The sequence below is a fragment of the Panicum virgatum genome, chromosome 5N (assembly GCF_016808335.1).
Source record: "Panicum virgatum strain AP13 chromosome 5N, P.virgatum_v5, whole genome shotgun sequence".
Lineage (NCBI taxonomy): Eukaryota > Viridiplantae > Streptophyta > Magnoliopsida > Poales > Poaceae > Panicum > Panicum virgatum.
Window position 1 is genome coordinate 8,540,933 of NC_053149.1, and position 21,376 is coordinate 8,562,308.

Below are 21,376 nucleotides of genomic sequence, written 5' to 3' on the forward strand. Positions count from 1 at the left end.
CTCTTCCCTTTTCCTCTTTCCTTTTCTTTTTCTCCATTTTCCATTTTCTTTTCTTTTCTTTTCCTCTCTCCTTCCTTCTCTCTCTTCCTTCTTCCCTCTGCCGTGCACGCACCGGCCCGACCCCCCCCCCCTCGCCTCCCGCGCGCGCACTCGCCCTCGCCCCGGCCGCCCACGGTGCCCTGCTCCACCCGGCCGCGCTCTCCACCCCTGCACGCGCGCCCCGCTCGGCCTGCCCACGCGCACGCACACACGGCGCTCGGCCTGACCGCGCCGCGACACCTCTCGGCCGCGCACCGCCCGACCCCGCCGCACGCCTTGCCTCCTGGCTGGGCACCCCGCCTACTCCCCACGCGAGCGTACGCACGCGCGCACGCCGCACCCGCTCGCTGCACGCACGCCCATAGCCTGTTCCGCACATGCGCGCATACCGTACCCCCGCGTGCTCCACGCGGCCGGGCCATCCGCCGCGCCGCCCGTCGCTGGCGCTCCGCCTCGCCCACTATTCCCATGTGCGGTGACCCGCTTCGCTGCCGGCCGTCCCAGAGCCTGCACAACGCCGCTGGCCCGCTCGCCAAACCTGCCCAAGGAGTCGCATCACCTCTGCCCCGCCCTCGCCGGCCGCGCTGCCGCGTCCCGACACGAGCAAGCGGCCGGAACGCCATTACTCCGCCCCACACCGCTCGCCGGCCGCCCCACCGGCCACCACCCACCCCGCGCCGCTCCACCGACCTAGTGCACCTATAAAAGACCCCCAACGCCACCCCTCCGCTCCACGACCGCCTTCCCGACCTCCCAGCACCACCACCCACCATCGCCGCCGCCCCGAGCACCGGCCACCGTGGAGCTCCCCTCCCCGCAGCGCCACAACCCAAGCCAAGGTGGGCATCGGTACCCCCGAGGCTCTCTCTTCCTTTTCCCCTTCCCTTGCCCGCCGCCGTGACTCCGAGGCGCCGGCCCAAAGCCGCCGCCGCCCGCTGCCACTCCCCGTCGCGGCCAGGCCGGCCCGGGCTGCCTCCGCCCGAGCTACGGCCGGGAATCGACCTCGCGGGACCCCCTCTCCCTTCTCCTTCACTCCGGAGCCACCCCCGAGCCCCTGGCCACCGGGATTGGCGCCGCCGACGCCCCCAATCCCCTTCCTCTGTTCCGACTGGGAGGGAGGAGGAAGAAGAGAGGGCTTTTTGCCCAAAAGCCCCTCCCCTCCCTCTTATTCCTTAAAGAAACCCCCCACCTTTAGCCCTTTTGCAAAAGAAACCTTGCCTAAGCTTCTTTTTCCAAGTAAACCCTTTTTCCATATAAACGTAATTCTAATTTAGTCCATAACCTTTTAGAATAACCCAAATAGGTTCTAAAATACAAACCAAGCCCCTGTCTTCTCAAATATATTTACAAACAGGTCCCTGGACCCTTGTTTAAACCCTAACACCCCGTTGACTTATCATTTCATGTGTCAAACCATCTCCGATCGACCCAAAACTTTACCACACCATTGCTAATAAAGTTTGAGCCGTGCCATTGCGAAACCACCCGAAAATATCACTTCTATCTCCATATCTTGATTATTTCCGATTCGAGCTCAACGATAAAACTTTTATTCCTTTTTCTTGATTGTGTGTTTGTTTGTACGTGTCGTAGACCACGGTGTGAACGAAGGAGAGCCCGTTGACGAGCGGTACTGCGAGCCCGCGAACGAGGACCATTTTCGCGACCCGAGCCCGAAGGACAGTGCTTCGACCAGGACCTCCCCGAAGGCTTCGAAGACGGCAAGTTCAATCCCATCCTTTGATGCATGCTTTTGTCCTAGTTTTTATAAACACAATCTATTGACCTATTTTATAAAATTGCATGTGTTTTGCTTGCTGAAAACACGGTTGGATAGCCACCCCTTGATTTGTTAGAACCATTCCTTGACCACCTAGATTAATGTCTGATTCTGTTTGGACGTTAATCGCTGCTAGAACGCTTAGGACCTTATACACAATACAACTTGTTTTATAAAGAAAAGGTGTGTGTGTGGGAAGGGATAAAAGTGGAATTTTCGAAAGATAAGTCTAGACGGGATGGATGGCATTTCTGTGTGATTTGCCGTTCGGTGTGCTTGTGCCTGTGTGGCAAAGCAAGGAAGGGAGATATCCATCTTGTCACCCCTAAGGACCGAGTTGGTGTTACATCTCACCTAACTCCACTTTCGTGCAAACCACTCGACCGTGTATGGGCAACGGCCTAGCATAAACCCCACTAGTTAGTCTGATAGCCATCAGAAGAGCTGAGAGCAACGAGTGACAAAGGAGAAGGGATATGTTCTGTATGACTTAGGCCCCGGTTAAACCTCAGAGATAGGTCAATGGTCCCTTGGTGGATCCCGTGGTGGCTAGTCAGGTCTAGCTAAGGTAGGTAAATGCTTTGTTGGGATCTACACCGACACTAAGGTGATCGTATTGTGGTACCCCACTTGTGGGTAAAGTTGCACACCTCTGCAGAGTTGAAACCTATTCGAATAGTCCGTGCCCACGGTACTGGGCGAGTTACGGTGTGGTCTCACAACTAGTGTTTCATCTGGGAATGGATGGGTTGACGTGAGTTGTTTTGGAGATGTGTCCGGCAGTTGTGCCGTGTGCTACGGCGGATGAGGAGTCCGGTAGCAGTCTTAAAACTTGGATCATGTGTGGATCAACCCCTCATGTTACTCGGTACAAGAAAACTGGTTTTGGAAAATGCTTTCTTTCAAATAAACCCCTGCATTAAATATTGCTTTCCGCAAAACAAACCCTAGCCTGATCCTTGAATTACCTTGTGAATTATATTCTGTTTATACCCCTCCGTGGGTGTGGTTGGACTTGCTGAGTACGTTTGTACTCACCACATTCTTAATTTTTTTTTCAGAAGAAGACCCAGACTTCGTTCCAGAGGACGTTGAGTAGGGTACCGTCCTGCACCCAGCCTTGCCTGTGGATTAGGGTCACCCGCAGGAGATACCGCATGGCGCAAGACTCTGATGATCTTCTTTTTATATTTAATATCGTAGCATGTGTGTGGATTGTAATCCTCGCGATAGTGACGTTTCTCTGCTCACTACCGCGTAGAGATCGCTGCTGGTGTGTTGTGAACGGGGGTGGCACCTCCAGGAAGGAGCAGACTTGACCCCAAGTCTGGGGCAGCGAGTCACCGGAGAAGCTTTCTACGGTAATGATTAGCCTGATGCTGATGGTCTTGGAAAGAAAGAAAATCTACGGGAGATGTATGTAGAGAGATATTAGCTGCCACCCACAAATCATTACCGTTTCCTTGGTACACCAATACACCATGAATCCCCGGTTCTGATTGAAAAGAACAATCATGTGAACAGCCACTTGCTGTCATCTGGTGTTGTGTTTATTTTTGGAAATCTAAATGCTGGATTTCCGCTGAAAGCATCACGTGTTTGAAAAGTATGTATGATTGTGTAGCTAGGATGTGTCATTACTTCTCTGGTCATATTGTTTTGCATTTATTCTTTTAACTTAGTATAAGCTTCCTGTTGGTCTTTAACTGACATCGTTTTGTTGTACCTAGTTTACTTCATATTGATGAGTTGGTAACTATGCTTTGCTCGATTCAACAATTTTACTTTTGTGTATAGGTATCATGGACAGAATCCAAACCGAAGCTTGAAAAGGATCCGCAAGGTCGAGCTCTAAATCCAGACTTAGGCCAAGGCGATGCAGAAAAGTTATTTCGTGACCATGTCAAGGACCTATATGAGGTAAATCCAAATGTTGTAAATTCATGTAGCTACTGAATTAAGAATTTGAAATTACTCTGTTATAATGGTTGTTTGTTCACCGAAGTCTCGATTTATAGTCAATGTTGTCAGAATCAGAGATTCTAAATCGGATCGGATGTCTTTACATAGGAAAGCGATTAGAATCATAAAATCAAGCTCTTTCAATTGATCATATGGTCATGAAATAACCTGACAGAATCGAAATTTTGACAACCATGTTTCTGGTCTCCATTCTGTCCTAATCAATTATTTTGCCCACCATATTATTTTTGTTGTGCACACATTCTAGCTGTTAAAGCCTTAGGTGTGTTGTTGTGGGCATATCCACTACCTGAGCACTAGGCACACAACCTGTGTCTGGGCCATTTTCAGAAACTATCTGCTACTTTTGTCAATGCATCAGCTGAAAGAATCGCCTAAATTTTCATCAAACTAGCAAATTTACAGAAACCTTTGGATTGTAAGTGACCAGTCTAATAACGAGCTGTAGGCATATTGCATACTTTTGTTTGAGGTTGTAGCCTTTGATGCTTGAGTAGTGTGTTACTTAGATAACTCGTCATCACCAGATGCAGTAGGACAATCATTGTATTGCATTCTGTAATTTTGCTTGGATGCTTGTTATTGTGTCATCTTGACCCAATTCTGCTATAATTTCTCCCAGCGGTGTGTACGTGATTTCCGGGCACTTCTATCTGAGGTTATCACTCCAGAGGTAGCAGCACGGCCAACAGACGAGGGGAAGACTGCAATCAACTCTTGGAGTGAAGCAAAATGTCTTCTAAGATCTGATCCAAGGTACAACAAACTGGCGAGTAAAGACAGAGAGTATTTGGCGGCGCTATGCTGATGACTATTATGTAAAATTTATGCTTCTGTTCTTGACTGGTGTATGATATATGCGTCTTTATTTTATCTTCCAAGGAAACAGACCTGGAAGGGACCATGCATGGTTGAGAGACCGTGCCTTCCTATCGTGCGCATGTAAATTTTTTTTCTTCTTTCTGTAACACTACTGCAATAAACTCTTTGGCTTTCTATCGTGGGCAGCAACTCATGCATAACCCACCATTGGTGGGGTGGGTTGAGGTGGGTTGATTAATTAAACATTTGGGTGGGGCGGGTTGACAAAAACTAATTAAACTGGTGCGGGTAGAAGCGGGGTGGGGCGGGTACTCCACCAATGACCAATCCCCTCCGCAGTGCCTTCGTTTGTTTCCCTTGTTTTTACTAGTGTGTCGTCAGTTCGTCACTTTCTTTTTACTAAGGTCCAGAGCTCAACTCTAACTGTCGTTAGGAGAGGCTCTTGGCCTGTTTAGTTCATTTGGCCAAAAAAATTTGAAATAGAATCTTGCTATTTCGGACTACTAAATCAAATTTATTTATAAAACTTTTTTTTGCAAAGATAGCTTGTAAATCGCGAGACGAATCTAATGAGTCTATCTAATCCATAATTAATTCATAATTAATAAATGATTACCGTAGCATTACTGTTGTCAATCATGAATTAAGTAGACTCATTAGATTCGTGTAAAAAAATTATAAATAGACTTCATTTAGTACTTCATGCATACGTCCAAATGTGTCATGTGATGTTTTTTTAACACGGCCCGTGTCAGTTGGCTTGTGTAGTCTTTCTGTACTTATCCTGTCATATATATAATGCAGCAGTCTTCTCAGTTGTTGTTTCCTGCGCCATGGATTTTGCATCTGCGTGTTCCTCCACTCACTTCTCAGTTCTCGATGAGACGATGACCGGATTGGGAGCACTTCAGATCTTATAGAAGACGGGGATGCAGTCTTCCTCAGGCCTCAGGGCAAGTTTCAGAGCTAGATACTTGAATGGCGTCCTGAATTCTGAAATCTGGTCTAAATGCACTGCAGACAACATTTCGTGTTCTGCTCCAAATCAAATGCATTCTGAAATTCTTTCGGCTCAATCACACCAAACTGGGTAAGTTCTGAAAGGGAAAAGGGGAATTTTGGCACAGACAAAATTCAAATATCTGAATGAACACAAAGTAGTTACCTCAACCAACCTATTCCCCAAACATATACTATGATCGTTATTCATTTTTTTAGATTCCACTTGCTAAGAACTCGAAATTTATGCTACTCTAGACATCCTTGATAGCTGAGATCTGTGGGCGGTCAAACTGTCAGCCTAGGCGTTTGACGACTTCGGTCGAGCGAGCTTATGATGACTCATGACTCTGGTTGAAAAAAGTATGAGCTGCTAAGAACATATTCCCTCCCTCCGTGAGATACGAGCGGAGATGAACTTGTGGCTGAAAGGATCCTCCTGGTTGTTACTTGTTAGCATCTTTAGCGGTGAATCCTAGTGTGATGGATTAAGCAGTCGAAGAATAGTTGATGGCTCTCGGGATAACCAGCACGATAGCCTGGGCGCTGCCATGTGAACCGCAGCAAGCAACCTACCTCCATCTATACTTCCCTCAACTCCTCCAAATTTTCCAAATTTTCCATCTCATCGAAATCACATCGAAACATTAAATATAGCAAATGACCAATGCATGAGGTACTAAATGTAGGTAAATAAAAAAAATAATTGCATAGTTTTGATGTACGTTGCGAGACGAATCTTTTGAGCCTAGTTAGCCTATGGTAGGACAATATTTATCACATACAAACGAAAAGTGCTACAGCGCTTTTCGCAAAACACTTTTCGCATTCTTTTCACAACTAAACACAGGAATACCACCTGAGGGTGGAGATGCGGACGTGACAGCGGCCAGCACCGCCGAACCACCGGCCTCGCACAGCCCAGTATCGACCGCGCCACCGACCGAATCTCCTCCCCATGCCTGCATGGCTTCATGGCATCACGCGACGGCGACGACACCGGCCGGCCCGGCCGGCTGCCGTGGGAGGCCGCGAACCCGTCACGCCATCACAGCGACTCCGATGCTCGGGACGCGCTTGAGCTTGACGACCCACCAGACACCAGGTGTCCAGCTCGGGCTACACTGCCGGCGCACGGGAGCAGGCGCTGGCGTGGCGTTGAAGCGCCCTGCGGATGCGACCGCGGGGAACTGTGAAAAGTAAAATGTATTGGATGAACTGATTCTCTTGATTGATATTAAATGAACAGTGATTACATATACTAGACTATCAGCCCGTGCGGGATCATTCTTATATTAATTTTAATTAGTCCGTGCGGGAGCACGGGTTGATAGTCTAGTACATCCTAATGAGGAGTAATACTAAAAAAATAATTCTATTTCAGAATTATGAAACAGAATATCATAGTTTTATGCTGGATCCGCCCCTGGAGACGTCCGTAAAGCCAATGAGCTAGGCGTGCTCAAGGCCAGCACCACCGGATGGGATGGGAGTGGAGCAAAGAGTTGGGTCATAGTTAGCACTCATTCTCGTGTAACCCATGTAACAGAAAACCACCACGCTTTTAGCATTTTTTATATTGAAGCATTGGAAAAGATTCCTTTGGAGACAACATGCCGTTTACGACATACTATTAAGAATTGTGAAAAGGGACTATAAAGAATGCAGTATCGATGGATAATCAAAGAAATCCTATGCCAAGCTCTGTCCGACCAATTCGCATTGAATATGCAAAGAAAACCAACTTTTTATCGACCCAAATGGCCCCAAAGGTAAGTTGGTGATCTTTCTATGAGGATCTTGATTAATCTAATATGCTATCGTGATAGTTTTGTATCGTGGTTAATTTAAAAGGAGAGGAGATCTAAAATATTATTACAATCTTTTTTCACCATTCTGTTAACCCACGCAATCTCCTCGCAGTTTAAATTATAAAGTTCCACCAAGGGACTTCCACTACTTTGATCAAGTTGTTTCTACTTTGATCGCGAGAGTGAGGTCACATGGGAGAAGAGGACCTATGACTTCACATGACAAATGTGAGTATTGTCACTATCACGAGCGATAATGCCAATCCGCCGAAAAGACAGTCATATCCTGTGGTTGAGGCGGCATGGTTAGAGCAAGGCTGCAAAGCCATGTCAGCTCAAACGGGTGAGGTAGAGGTGGTGGGATCAGCTGTCTTTATTACTCTCGGTGTAATCAGAACAAAACTAACCAATGGAAGCCAAACGTTCCTGCGGTAAATGAACTAGCCCGCTTTTTGCTAGCGCTTTTTGAACCGCCCGCTCCACTCTCTTTTCTATTTTCTCTCTGCTCCACACATAGGAACTAGTCCACTTCTAGCTTATTATAATATTTAGCTTATTATAATATTTAGCTCTTGTTTAGTTGAAAAACTTTTGAAATTTTGATACTGTAGCACTTTCGTTTGTATTTGATATTATTATCCGATCATGGGTTAACTAGACTCAAAAGATTCGTCTCGCAAATTACAAACAAACTGTGTAATTAATTATTTTGTTTAGCTATATTTAATACTTCATGCATGCGTTTAAAAATTCGATGTGATGGAAAATCTTGTAAAGTTTTGAAATTTTGGATGGAACTAAACAAAGGCTTAGAGCATCTTCAAGAGTTTACCAAAATTAATTTGGCAAAACTTGTGATTTGGCAACTTGCTAAAATATATGCCAAGTTAAAAAGAAGACTATCTTCAAGAGTTTGCCATTTTGACTTAGTAAAATTAAAAAACAGGCCCACATATGCTCAGCTACTGGGCCCGAATCAACTACTGCCACTTCACATCCCGTCGCCGTTCCTCCCGTCGCGTCTCCCATCGTGCGCCGCGCCGTCGCCCCGTCGCCTGATCAGCCGCTGCGGACTCCAACGCCGGTGGCCATCATCTACTCCGGCCGGCCATCTGCTCCTCCCATCAGGTCAGCATCTACTCCAATGCCGATTGATCTTGTTCTGGTCAGAAAATCATCGTGAACTCCGGCCTCCAGCCGGCCATCAACATGGGCAGAGAAACAAAATTGCTGCAGGTCTGGCTTCCCATCAATTGCTGCAGGTTGGACACAACAAAATTGCTGCAGGTTGGGCAGAGAAACAAAATCCCTGATCCCTGAATCTCACCCAAATAACCTGAATCCCTGATCCCTGAATCAAACCTGAAGTAGGGTGGATGGATTGCGGGTGCTGGTTCTGGTTGCTACAAGGATCGTCAGTCCTACCCGGATTGAGGGGAAGTAGGGGGCGTGTCCGAGCAGGGTTAATCTGACGTGTGAGGAAGACCGGCGAGGATCCGCGCAGGATGGAGCATGGGCAGCGGCGGATGGGGGGGGGGGGGCGGAAGGAGGAGCAGGAGACATACCTCAACCCTAGCAGAGAAGAAGGAGACCGACGGGCGCACGCGCGGGAGAAGGAGATCGACCGCCTTCGCGCACGCGGGAGAAGGAGGGTGACGGGCTTCGCGCGTGCTGAGAGTCCTCGCGGAGACGCCGATGCCAAGTCGCGGAGAGCGCGTATATTTGCGCGTGGAGCGGGTGAGATTAAGTTCTTAAAGTTGCCAAGGTGGATGCCAAACTGTTGGAGGTTTCTTTTTCTTGATTTGCCAAAAAAAAATGGATGCCGAGTAAAGATGGCAAACTCTTAGAGATGCTCTAAAACAACAAGGAAGAGAGCTCTCGTGCTATGATTACCTCGGCCACAATCTTGGGAATGACGTCTCGAGTTTTTGGGAATGACGATCTTGAATCGTGCTGCGATGTAGATCGGACCAACACGGCTAAAGCCATCGCCGACTCCGTGAGTGTGCCCAGACCCCCAGTGATTTCGGGCACGGTTGGCCAGGCTCGAGAAGTGATACAAACTGCTAAATTATAAGAACCGCCCAATTTAAAATTGTTTTAGGCAAACCGCCGGTCATTATCATTAAGATAAAAGTTAACACGCGCTCGTCCGAGAGCATATCATGTGTTAATCCACATCTAAAGACACGAACAACCGACACGTCATTCGCCCAAAATAATATCAAATCCGGTAGTCCCGGTATGTGCTCCACCGTATTCCCAAGATCATGCACACATATCGTTTACAAAGGATACATCACCAATGAACCACAAAGAGCAATTTTAAGCATTTACAAGTTCAATAATTAATTATTACAAATTTAACATAGGAGGGTCCAAATCTGAAAATGTAAAGAGGTTCAAGCTTCCATTACAAGCCTTGGGCTCACGAATGACACAAATGAGACATGGAATTAAAGTTTAGTGTTTCATCATGCTCTCCAAAAAAAACGAGTACGCGGCGGATAAATTAATAAAATGCAAGCAATAGCGTCTTGCTCAAGGGTGCCATCACAACCACAAGGACCTACTCCTCCGCATCGGGATCGGCGGGATAGAAGTGGCCAAACACAACTTCCGGCTCACCTGCAACTTAGTTTTAAAATAAAAGCAAGATGAGTACAAAAAGTACTCGCAAGACTTACGCAATTATATAAACAAGGAGTATGTAAGAGGGCTCAAATGAGGCTTTAAGGTTAAGTTGTTATTGCATAAGCATGACCTCTCTAACTAACATCTAGCTCTCTAGCAAAATTAATTAATCTTGCCCAACCCACCACAAGTTTTAGTTGATTATGACGAAAATAAAATAATTTAACATTAAGGTGACATAAACCATTTCCAACATTAACGAGACTTTCTACGAAGAATTCGGCGAACAAAGAGCGAGCTCATATCCGAGAGTGCGGCAATTCGAATTGATTTAAACTTTGCAAGGGTGTACTACTTTACCCACACAACACAAGGACCATGCAGCTCACCCAACCGATCACGTTGGACAAAGGAGATACTCAGGCCAGTATCAGTGCAAGTGTCATCGACATAGTTACCAAGACTATAAACTAGGTAATCGAGCTAGGGGAGTGTCATGGTGATGACACTCCTCTCATATTTCATGATACTCTCAATTCTCTCTCTTCATAAAAAGTTTGTCATGTCAGCAAATTTAATGCTCATGACACTACTATGACATTCCCATTGAGACTGGCCTCATGTCAACCATTCCCAACTAGCCTCAGTCGTTGAACATCACGCCTAGCTTACACAGAGAGTCACCTAGATCCACCGGAGACACCCCTAAGCCTCTCTACATAGCCCCTTGGCCATGTATCTAGGACCGCGCATCAAAGACAAGTCAAAGAAGATAATTGGCTCATTCATACCATTATTTAGGGTAAGTGGTACACATATTCAAACAAGCATAAAATTTTAATTCAAACTTCCTTCACAAGCACTCATTCAAACAAGCATAAAATTTTAATTCAATCAAGTACACATGTGCACATGATGCTATATTATGCACTCATGATGCTCTTGATTATTTGTTAAGCATGTTTATATATTTTGGGTCGTGACATAAACAATAGAATCTTGCATCTTGGGAGCCTGGTGGGGGCATATGCACCCAACCAATTGCACCCTTGGGGATACTTCCACTTGGACATGGTTTCAACTTTGTGGGAATGAGTTAACGACACTGAGTTTCTAACTTGTTTTCTTAGGATGTATTCCTGAGCTTGTCAGATTCTCTTATTTTATAGATGAATATATGATGGCATGGGCTCGGTCCCATGTCGGCTGGCCGAACTGGCACGAGCCTCGCTTACTAAAATTTAAAGCTTAAGGGTAATAGCTTCACGGGTATGTAAGTACCTCCTTTTAGATAGCACCTTAGTGACTATATATAGTTAATTTTTCTTTTTGAAAAACATCTAAATCATTAATTAATTAATTAATTAGGGAAACAATGTATATATCTTTTCCTCGAATCAGCATGAATATCACAGCTTTTTCTTAACCCCGGCCCCAGGAACTTTGTTCATCTCTACGCAAAGCTCCACATCCAATCCCGCTCCAATTCAATATGCAAGAAAGATTTTCTATCCAAAAAAATATTCTAGTGGTTCGTTGGTGATATTTTCATGAGAGATCTTGTTGAACTAAGATGCTGTCCCAACAAATATTTTCCTTTCCTGGCTACTAACTCAGAATGGACAAAAACTATGTGTATAAGAAGAAGAAGAAGTAGCAGGCACTCACTTCTGGGGAATATTACCACCTTTTTGTATTTTTAATCATGCGCAATCTACACGCTAATACGCAGTGTAAATTAGGTTGAGTTCCACCAACGCGTCTCGCACTAAATCTGCCTCTCAATCTACCTTAACAATTCTTGCGAGATCTTGGTAGCTACGAAGGCTAATGACGAGCATCTGCAATAATGAAACCTTTCGGTGGACAATCACCTCCAGGATCCGGGCTCCGGCCGGGAACCCGTCCACGTCGGCAAGCTGCGACACGTCCGATCATCGAAGCCTTCTTCCACGTCCTCCGCTTCTTGCTGAAGCCCACGGTCCGTGTGCTGTGCGCCTTGCCACACGGATCAATCATTTCGGTTCTACGCGCAGTGAGGAGCAGGTAGTTAGTTATTCCTGCTGGCTTGTTCAGGAATAAAGGCGGCGGGCAGCAACAGATGCCACGCCATGCTCCTGGTGGTTATCCATTTGTTTTTTATTTGTGTTTCTTTTTGACACTGAGAATAGGCCCTCGTGCCAAATAATGCTATTTATTTGTTTTTCCTTTACGGGAAGACGATTTCGGCGTCATTAGTGCTATTATTTTCGGAGGCCGCTGACGTCATTTCTCGGAGCAGGTTTTGAGAGCCCAGGTTGTAGCTGGAACCCAGCACAAAGATTTGGCGCGTTTTCAGAAATCGGCGGCAACTTAAGTCAACTTTGCTGTAGTATACTAGTATGACTGTATGAGTGAGTAGTTGCTACAATGAACTTAATTAGTTAGCTCTGTCCACCACGGTCAAGCGGGTCCAAGTCTAGGCATTTGACAATTGCGGTCTTGTACTCTTGTTATGACCCCTGTCGAAGGGAACATATTCTGCCGTGCCCGTGATACACGAGGATGAGCTTCGTTCGTGGCAGGAACAGTGCCTGCCGGATCCCTGAACTGGTGGCGACCGAGCAAGCAGCAGGGCCCCGCTGCTGCCGCCGTCCCATCCGGAACCGCAGCGAGCCATTTGCGGGGCGGGGAGTGCGACAGGATCGGAGCAGACGCGGACGTGACGGGGAGCGGGCGGCGCCCCACCGCCCCGCTGGGGAACCTCACGCCGCTGGCCGGCTGGCTGCCGCGACCGAACCCGCGCACCCATCGCGAGCACTGGTCGCTCGCTGGTGCGATGTGAAGGGGGGTGGCACCTCAAGGAGCAGAACAGACCTGACCCCAAGACCTCAAGCGGAGCTGCCTGCTGGCCCCCGTACACACGGCGGCTTCGGCTTGCCTGGGCGCCTGGCCTCGTGCCGTCACGTACAAGCTTTAGCTGCGCGCTCGCGCGCCGGTATATATATTGCCCCGGCGCGCCACACCAGTGTCGTACCAGGCCACCAAGTGTTGTCAGCAAACCAAGCAGCTCTGCCGAGCAAACACCTCTCGCCCCTCTCTCCCGCTCCTACTCGACCACCAGCAATCCAGTGCGAGCAAGCAGCAAGAAGAGAGGCGGGCGGGAAGAGGCCAAGGGGAGCAAACCAGCTGATCGCCGGCGCCGCCCCCAATCCCCCGGACAAGAATGTGCCTCTGGTTCGCCTGCTTCGGCCTGCACAAGCACAACGACGACTCCTACGCCCCGCCACCGGCCGGCGGCGTCCCGACCAAGCCGCCCCACGACGGCCGGCCGCCGCAGGTCGCCGCGCAGCCGAACGGCTACGGACAGCCGCAGGGCGCGCGCTACGGCAACGGCAACGGCAACGGCTACGGCCACGGCCACTACGGCGCCGGCGCCCCCCACACGGCGGCGGGCGCCGGCGCGGACGAGGCGGGCCGCAAGGCGTCCAACGACGTGAGGCGCGGCCCCGCCGCGCCCGCCGCCAAGTACGCGCCGGAGAAGGCGGCCGTGTACACCGGGGCCGCCGAGACTGTGCGGCAGCCCGCGTGGAACGGCAAGGTCGCCGAGGAGGTAGCCCACGCCGCGCAGCAACAGCACCACTACAATTACCACTACGAGCGTGAACCCGTCCGCAAGGACGCCGCCATGGATTGCCGCCACTACACAGCTTCCGCTACCACCGATCACGGAAGGTACTAGCGCGGCGGATCAGCGAGTGTGTTAAGCAAGCATGGCAGTCCACCAATCCCTCCCCCCTCCTCCGAAGTGCCTTGGCTTGTTTTCCTTTTTTTTACTAGCTAGTGTTTTGGTACCTTCTTTTTGGTCAGTGCGTTAATCTGCTGAAACTGAAAGCCATCTGGAGGTGAGAGAGGAAGAGAGAGTGCAGATTCTGATCAATTCAGAGCTGCGTGGAAGAACTAAGGTCCAGAGCCCAACTCTTTTGTTAGCAGAGGCTCTTGTCAGTTGGCTTGTGTGCAGTCTTTTTGTAATCATCCTGTCACATAAATAATGCAGCGAGTCTTCTCAGTAGATCACTTCTGTTCTGGTTGTTAAACTGTTTCCTGCGCCGTGGATGTTGCTTCTGCGTGTTCCTCCGCTCACTTCTCAGTTCTCAATGTCCGGACTGGAAGCACTTCAGAGTTCAGATGTTATAGATAACAGATGGGAATGCAGTCTTCCTTTCAGAGCTAGATAGTTGAATGGCGTCCTGAATTTCGTGTTCTGCTCCAAATCAAATGCATTCTGAAATCCTTTCGGCTCCCTCACACCAAACCGGGTAAATTCTTAAACGGGAAAGGGGAATTTTCGCACTGGCAAATTTAAATATCTGAATGAACACACAAAGTAGTTACCTCATCTAACCTATTCACCAAACAGAAGCATGTATACAGTTCCAATTCAAAAGTTGTCGAATAAAGTGAGGGTACTGGCCGACGTGGAAAACCGTTTTTCTGTTTCCTTTTTTGGCCAGGAAAGGTAAAAACTGGCAGAACATTCACTGTACAATGTTTTACAAACACACAACAAAATGCTTCAGAAGGAAACGGATACAAACCTTCTGCACCTTGTTTTCATTCTCTGCTCTATTCAGAATTCTTCTCACGCACACACCTGCAAATTTGTCCGTGCCTTTGCATAAACCATTGTCGCCGCATATTTGCCCAATGCATATACCCGTGTTGGCCCAGTGGTAAATTCAGAAAGTTGCTCGTCTTTCCAAGATATTCTTCAGCTAAGTTCTGAAAGTTGGTCACCCTTTTCCTTTTCAAGTCATTCGGCGATTATGCTTATGCCTGTCCTTTACCTTTACTGGAGATAAACCTCACCTGTGTGGCATGATTTTATCTTGCACGTACTCACCAGCCTGGGCAGAATGAAAAAGTGATACAACAAAGCCTTAGTTTCCTTTTTTCTTTCGAGGAAACGTGAGTTGAACAAGTGGCTCAGGTATCTAGCTTCTTTTACTGGCGCTATACATGTTAAAGAATGATAATTAAGTGGCAATAATGCTTTGTGGCTAAACACGTCGAATGGAAAAATACTGTGATTCCGCCGAAAAGGCAAAGACTTCATAGACTAACATAATGCAAAGCGATTTTTATGCAGCGGAAGAATTTTAAAAATACTTCGACAGGTAAAACACTAACACATCAAAGACCACAGCAGCAGCACCTATCACCGTGTAAAGCAGAGAATTCAGTTCTAGTGCTTTTGGCTCTAACTTAACAACTAAGATCTCAATCCGTGTTGATCGGATCTACAAAGCTCTGAATAAGACCACGAATCCATCTGGCCATCCAAACAGGGAGACAAAACAAATGTATCTGCACTTTGGTCTACGAACTGATAGAGCCTTGCAAGACTACACCGTTGGACGGTGCAAGCTGGTCGAGAATGGTTAGGGACTATGTGCATGTCATTTTCTACTCTACTTTCTGTTTCTTTTGTATCACTGGAATAAGTTCCTGATCAGTGCTTCCACTAGCAGCTCACAGAGGATACAGCTAATTTGGCCACAGGTAGGCCTGGAACGTCTAGGTTAGGCCTTACTAGCTAATGATTTCACACAAGATGAACCACCGTAACATGAGGTGAAAAACTGTGATATCTAGTTCTAGACCAACACATGCCTACTACAAGTATAGAAGGTTTAGTTGTTCTTACTGTCCAATGTACATGGCTGCTTGTTTGGTTAAAGAGCAGAAGGTATGTTACACACTTCCAGATTCCAAATCGTTTCTTGACTTCATCTCATGCTCCTGCCTAGAGAGGCCAATGTGTTGCCCACCAGTAGCTGTATGTTGTTGGTTCTGTGCATCATTTGAATTGGCTGCTTGAAGTTCCTCCAGCATGTGGAAGTATGCATATGGTCCCCAACCTAAAGGTGAAAAGGAAAAGAGCACCATATTCAAACAGAGAGAACCAAAATATATGAACAAGAAGATCAATAGCAGGGCAAACCCTCAAAACACTAATAGGGAAAGGAATTTGCCAAGTGAGAAAGATTGAACAACCTTGATCATGATACGGAGGAGGAAAGAAATGCAAGTAACACAGCACTGCCATAATAAATCCTGTCATATATCAAATCAGATTGGTTACCAATGGCATCAAAGCTTTCATACATTTGGAAGAGAAAAGGAGAGATCAAGTACAGACCAATAAGGCCGCCAACAAACACGTCCTCCCAGTGGTGCCGATAATCATCTACTCTAGAAATCCCAACAAGTGAAGCGAGAAGGAGAGGAAGGATCACGATGCAAAGTTTTGCCACGTGACCTTGGCTATCAAAAGCCTTAATTTTGCCAGACAAGTAGAGTGACAAAAATCCAAGACCAGCAAAAGACCCTGGCAGCGTATTACTGTGAGGGACACTGACCAATCATGGGTAAAAAAAACATAGCTAACACAAGTTGTTACAGCATTTGGAGTTTTCTGTGCTACTGATAATCATTTAGTATCAACTTGAGTCTTGAGATAAGAAAAATCATCCAAGATAAATCACAAAGTATGAGGATAAAAACTATTTGAAGGTCCAGGCACACAGCACCACAAAAGCAATTAACTATTTAGATCCACAGCGCTACTGCTAATGAATGTGGCATTTGTTGACCGTTGAAAGTCATTAATCTGCTACCTCAACTTATTAGCTTTACACTTGGAAGCACAATCTTATCTATCTAAATGCTAGTGGGCGTGAACTTACATGAAGTGTGGCCACTAGGAAAGCTCTTGCGCCCATCAGTTAAGAAGCTTTTGTTACCATGGCAAATCACACCACCGGTCACCTGGTTGTATAACTGCGTCAAACATGCCACAGAAGTGCCGTGTCAATTTAAGCTTAGAATACGAATCCGTAGTGCAGAACCGTCTACACACAAGCGTGTAAGAAAATATACCTGCTTTCCATCAGGGAAGCATCGCCAAAAGAAGTCTGGCCTAGGTCTTCCTATTGCAGTCTTGATCATATCAGTGAAAACCGCAGTTATGAGCACAGCAAAGAGAACGCCTGCAGAGTTCATATGCAAACGAATTTACTCAGGTATTGGTCACTCCACATTCCACAACTCAGCACGCTGAATAATTTAACAACCAGAAGATAACAGGGACATCCTAAATCACCTAATGTTGCGTGATGCAGATCATAAACGTCTCTCCTGGCGACATATATGGATACGAAGATGATCCAAGGGCACAGGATAGAGATGATCTGGAAACAGGTCCAATGCCCCACATCAGAGTTGAATGGAGTTTGTTCTTGTGTCAGAGAACAGAATTGCATGCAAAATGTTGAGAAACATACAGGAACGGCCCATGCTGGCACGGTGCTTGGTTTCACTGGGTACCTAATATCCAGGGGCGGATGCACACCCCGGGCCACCCGGGCCATGGCCCGGGGTTCGGCCCAAATTTTTTTCATTTTGCAATAGCTTCTACCTCTGGACTTAGATCAATTGCTGAAGAAGGACTTAGATCAATTGCTGAAAAAGAATAAATATATTACTTCGCGATGGTGTTTTTTTGTATGTTATCTATCTTTCCGTTTATATTTTCATGTATCTTTTGAATTGTGAGTTTGTGGACGTCTATACTTAAAACTTGGCCCGGGGTTCGACTTAATCCTGGTTCCGCCACTGCTAATATCAGTCATCATATCCTTCCCAACGAACCGGTTGAACGGGGGAGCATAATGCAGCGCGACCACGAGCGCAGCTAGAAGAATCAGAACCACCCAGTCGTGCGTGTGCTTTCTGGCCAATCTCGCTCCATGAGTCTGAATCGTGTGGGAGCCTATCTGAGTCCCCTGCATCTTCTCCTGTTGGCAAAAAAAAAATCCGAATATGATCAGTCTATGAAGAACCTCAACATCCCCATATAATTGCACTGGTACACTGCAGCAAGAATGAGATACGTCTGAACAGATAGTTAAGGTCTGCTAGGTTTATTCCATTTCTTGGAGGAAACCTCTCTAGAATTTCAGGTAGGAGACATATTGCACAAAGAGGAACCGCGTGACCATAAGATTTCTCAAGAAAGAAACTAAATAAGCTAATAATGCATGAGGAGGCGCCGGGCCGTTGGTGCGGAAAACCTGATGTTCCCCGCCGCCGCCAGCACTTCACCATCGCAAGAAGGGAGTGAAATCGCCGGTGGCCATGATCGAGGGCCAAACAACAGCACTCGAGCTCGCATTGCCTACGCCGTAAAGAAGAAGCAAGCCACCAGTACTTTAAAAAAAATAATAGGAAAAAATATCGAACCTGGTGGCGGTGACTTCGGATGCACAGGAGAGCAGACCAGAGGTCGCCGGGGTTCCGGCTTCTTTTACCGCTTTCGCCGTAAACGGCGAGGAGCAGTCGAGCAGACAGCAGAGAGAAGTGAAGTGACCGCCGACCGGAGCCACAAGAGAAACGAAACCGGCGGAGAGAAGGAAATCTCGGAAGCCCGACCCCAAAGTTTTTTACTGCAAGCCTTCGCGGCGGTGCTGGTCGAGTTGCTGCTCCCACGCCGGCCGCCGGTGGGAGTCGCGTGCGAGCCTTACACGTGCGCCCCGCCGTGTCTGCGCTGTCCACGCGTGTAGTCTGGCCGGTGACAGCCACGCAGGCACGCAGTACGGGGAGAAAGTACGATCAGAGCCATGGCCCAAAGGCCGAAGCCCGCAAACGCTGCTCAGCCAGGCCGAAAGCAAGTGCTAGTTTCGTAGGAGTACGTAACGTAGTTGGGTGTTAAGATAATTTACCCATCGATCCAGCCCATGGGCCTACCCATTTGTGGAGCGTATCATTCCGTTCCGGTTTTCTTGATCGATTTGGCCATATTGGTTTCAAATCTTGCTTAAAAAATCTTCTTCTTTTGCTTAAAAAGAACTTTATTTCAAATCCTCTAAAGCGACGTGAAAACAAACGAGGCTTAAGAGAGAACCAGTGGCCGCCATTATTAGTTGCAAAGGAGTGTATAGTTGCAGCGAAGATTTCAGTGCTGACGGGTCGTGCACGCTGGTCCCGAACAGTGCCTCACGTACCCCTGTCGTGGCGCGCTGCCTTAACTCCGTGACCGCACGAAGCAGCAGGACAAGATCAGTCCAGACATCTTCATGTTCGTGCGCTCCAAATGGTCAGATCAAAGCTCTCCAGTGCTGCAGCGCAGAAAGAAGAGGAAGACAGAGAGAGAAAAATGTAAAGACAGCGAGCTTAGATTCAGGTACAGAATTTCCCTTAAAGAAAAGGTTTAGGTACAGCATCCCTGGGGGAAAGAAAGGAAATGATCGAATAAGGGTTAGGCGCGGCTAATTGCATGATGACAGAGGGGAGATTCCAGCTGCCTGCAGGTGACAGGTGGGGCCCGGGGGATATGCTTCCTTGTAGGATCCACCTCAGCGTTGTCGCGTCGCGCCGTTGCATCTTCCGCTCACGGAGGCCGCGTTTCGTTTGCTTGCGCGAGACAAGAGCGAGCCATGGCCAAGAAAACCACTTTTTTTTTTATCTTCTATCCTTCAAAAATCTTATTCTTTTCCCCTATACATCCTATAGAAAAGGTTCGCCGGCCAGTTATTAGTACTTCGAAGTGACCTAAAGCACACGCTGTAGTAAACACTTCCATACCTTTGATTTGGGTTGGAGATAGAAAGGACTAATGCGATGGGGACGCCAAGCCTTTGTTTAGATGTCTTCAAAATTCCAAAATTTTACAAGATTTTCTGTCACATCGAATCTTTGAACGCATACACGAAGTATTAAATGTAGCTAAATAAAATAACTAATTATACAATTTATCTATAATTTGCGAGACGAATTTTTTGAGCCTAGTTAATCCATAGTGGAACAATAATTATCAAATACAAACGAAAGTGCTACAATACTTTACGCCCAAAACTTTATGCATCTAAACAAGGGGCAAACCAAGCCATAGTTTTTTCTTTCCGTCTTTTTAATTCTCCAGAGGATAGGCTACTCTAGTAGAATTAATCTATCAAGGAATTGACAAGATAACTAATGCTTTGCTGCCCGTCCATCTCCATCCATCATCACCCTGGAGCGCATCCAAGGCTCCAACTCCAAATAGCAGCAATCAGCATGTCACTCTCAGCGCCATAGACTATTAGAGCCCCCATACCATACGCTTCTAAATTAAGCCCCTGTTTAGTTACAAAATTCAAAATTTCAAAAAAAAAATTCGGCACCTGCATGGAGACTTAAATCTAGACGAAATAAAAAACGCATTGCGACTACTGTCTGTAAATGGCGAGACAAATCTAATGAACCTAATTAGGCTGTAATCATACGCTAAATTGCTACAGTAATGCTACAGTAAACAACCTCTAACGACTGATTAATTAGGCTCATTAGATTCATCTCGCGATTTACAGACGAGTTCTGTAATTATTTTTGTGATTAGTATATGTTTAGTACTTCAAATGTAAAAAGATGCATTTTTAAAAATTTTACGGAGCGCAACTAAACACCCCCAAGTGATCCACGCATCCATCTGCAACCAGATTGTGCTGCAATGATGAGGCGAACACAGGAATTGCGGCACACTTACCTCCACTACCGCTAGCGATCCGTACTGTTCACTCACCCAAGCGGTGGTGGTGGGGTGGGGGAGAACATATGCGCATACACCTGGCTTTCGTCTCATCTGAAGATTAAGAAACAGTCTTTCAACAAAAAGGATTTAAGAAACTAATCCGGTCCATGTCAATGACACAGCCTATCCTGTGTGTGAATAAACAAGAGGGGAGGAAGTCAACGGCTAGTCGGGCACAGCATCGTGCGTCCTGGCTCGAGCGAGTCCTATCGATCGTCCCACCCAAAAGAATCTCGATGCACCAGCTCTCGTGGCAGCTTCAGATGACTAAGTTTACAGCTATTGCTCTGCTCTTCCTTTTTTTCATTCCCGTGTACTATTTTCCAATGGGTCACTCACCGATTGTCAAATTTATAAATATCCTCTATATATTTGCCATAGAAGAGAGAAGGAACACTATTTTTCTTTAAAAAATTCCAAATTACTCCCCTCAAGGAGTGGCAGAGCTAGAATCAAAATCTACCCAAGGCGAATTTAGTACTACTAATTTGTTTAAAGAAACATATACACGTGACAAGAGGTTACAATGCAATAAAACATAGACATTATCATCAAGTATTTGTAAGTGAATATTAGATAAATATATTCTACAAGTACTAAGTCTAGCTGGGCAGCACGTTTGGCTGCCACCATGGCTCGCCATACTGGTGGCTCCGCAGCAGCCCTCAAGTATGGCAAAAGTCCAGATAACGTCCTTAA

At 46.8% G+C, this 21,376-nt stretch overlaps 1 protein-coding gene, 1 long non-coding RNA gene and 1 pseudogene across 2 annotated transcripts; 1 reads left to right on the plus strand and 2 right to left on the minus strand.

Moving 5' to 3' along the window:
• The first annotated feature begins 416 nt into the window (after positions 1 to 416).
• On the plus strand, positions 417 to 4,800 carry LOC120674511 (annotated as a pseudogene).
• Positions 4,801 to 8,206: 3,406 nt separating this feature from the next.
• On the minus strand, positions 8,207 to 9,155 carry LOC120675679. Its single transcript, XR_005675443.1, has 2 exons — positions 9,000 to 9,155; positions 8,207 to 8,690 (listed from the first exon to the last, which is right to left on the minus strand). It is a non-coding gene; the product is annotated as an uncharacterized LOC120675679 (long non-coding RNA).
• Positions 9,156 to 14,521: 5,366 nt separating this feature from the next.
• On the minus strand, positions 14,522 to 18,620 carry LOC120672042 (lipid phosphate phosphatase 2-like). The gene is made up of 10 exons (XM_039952337.1): positions 18,352 to 18,620; positions 17,707 to 17,906; positions 17,394 to 17,436; positions 17,213 to 17,300; positions 16,990 to 17,099; positions 16,797 to 16,890; positions 16,250 to 16,438; positions 16,105 to 16,164; positions 15,755 to 15,968; positions 14,522 to 14,954 (listed from the first exon to the last, which is right to left on the minus strand). Exons 2-9 carry the CDS (start codon positions 17,898 to 17,900, stop codon positions 15,802 to 15,804), a joined length of 945 nt encoding a protein of 314 aa, XP_039808271.1. The 5' UTR covers positions 17,901 to 17,906; positions 18,352 to 18,620; the 3' UTR covers positions 14,522 to 14,954; positions 15,755 to 15,801.
• Between the last annotated feature and the right edge of the window lie 2,756 nt (positions 18,621 to 21,376).

What these genes read in the sequence shown, in the direction of transcription:
- LOC120672042 (XM_039952337.1), bottom strand. Translation starts at nt 17,900, where the DNA reads ATGCAGGGGACTCAGATAGGCTCCCACACGATTCAGACTCATGGAGCG. An exon ending in TGCCAGCATGGGCCGTTCCT is followed by an intron (nt 17,301 to 17,393) that starts GTATGTTTCTCA and finishes ACCTGTTTCCAG; the next exon opens with ATCATCTCTATCCTGTGCCC. An exon ending in GCTTCCCTGATGGAAAGCAG is followed by an intron (nt 16,891 to 16,989) that starts GTATATTTTCTT and finishes TGTTTGACGCAG; the next exon opens with TTATACAACCAGGTGACCGG.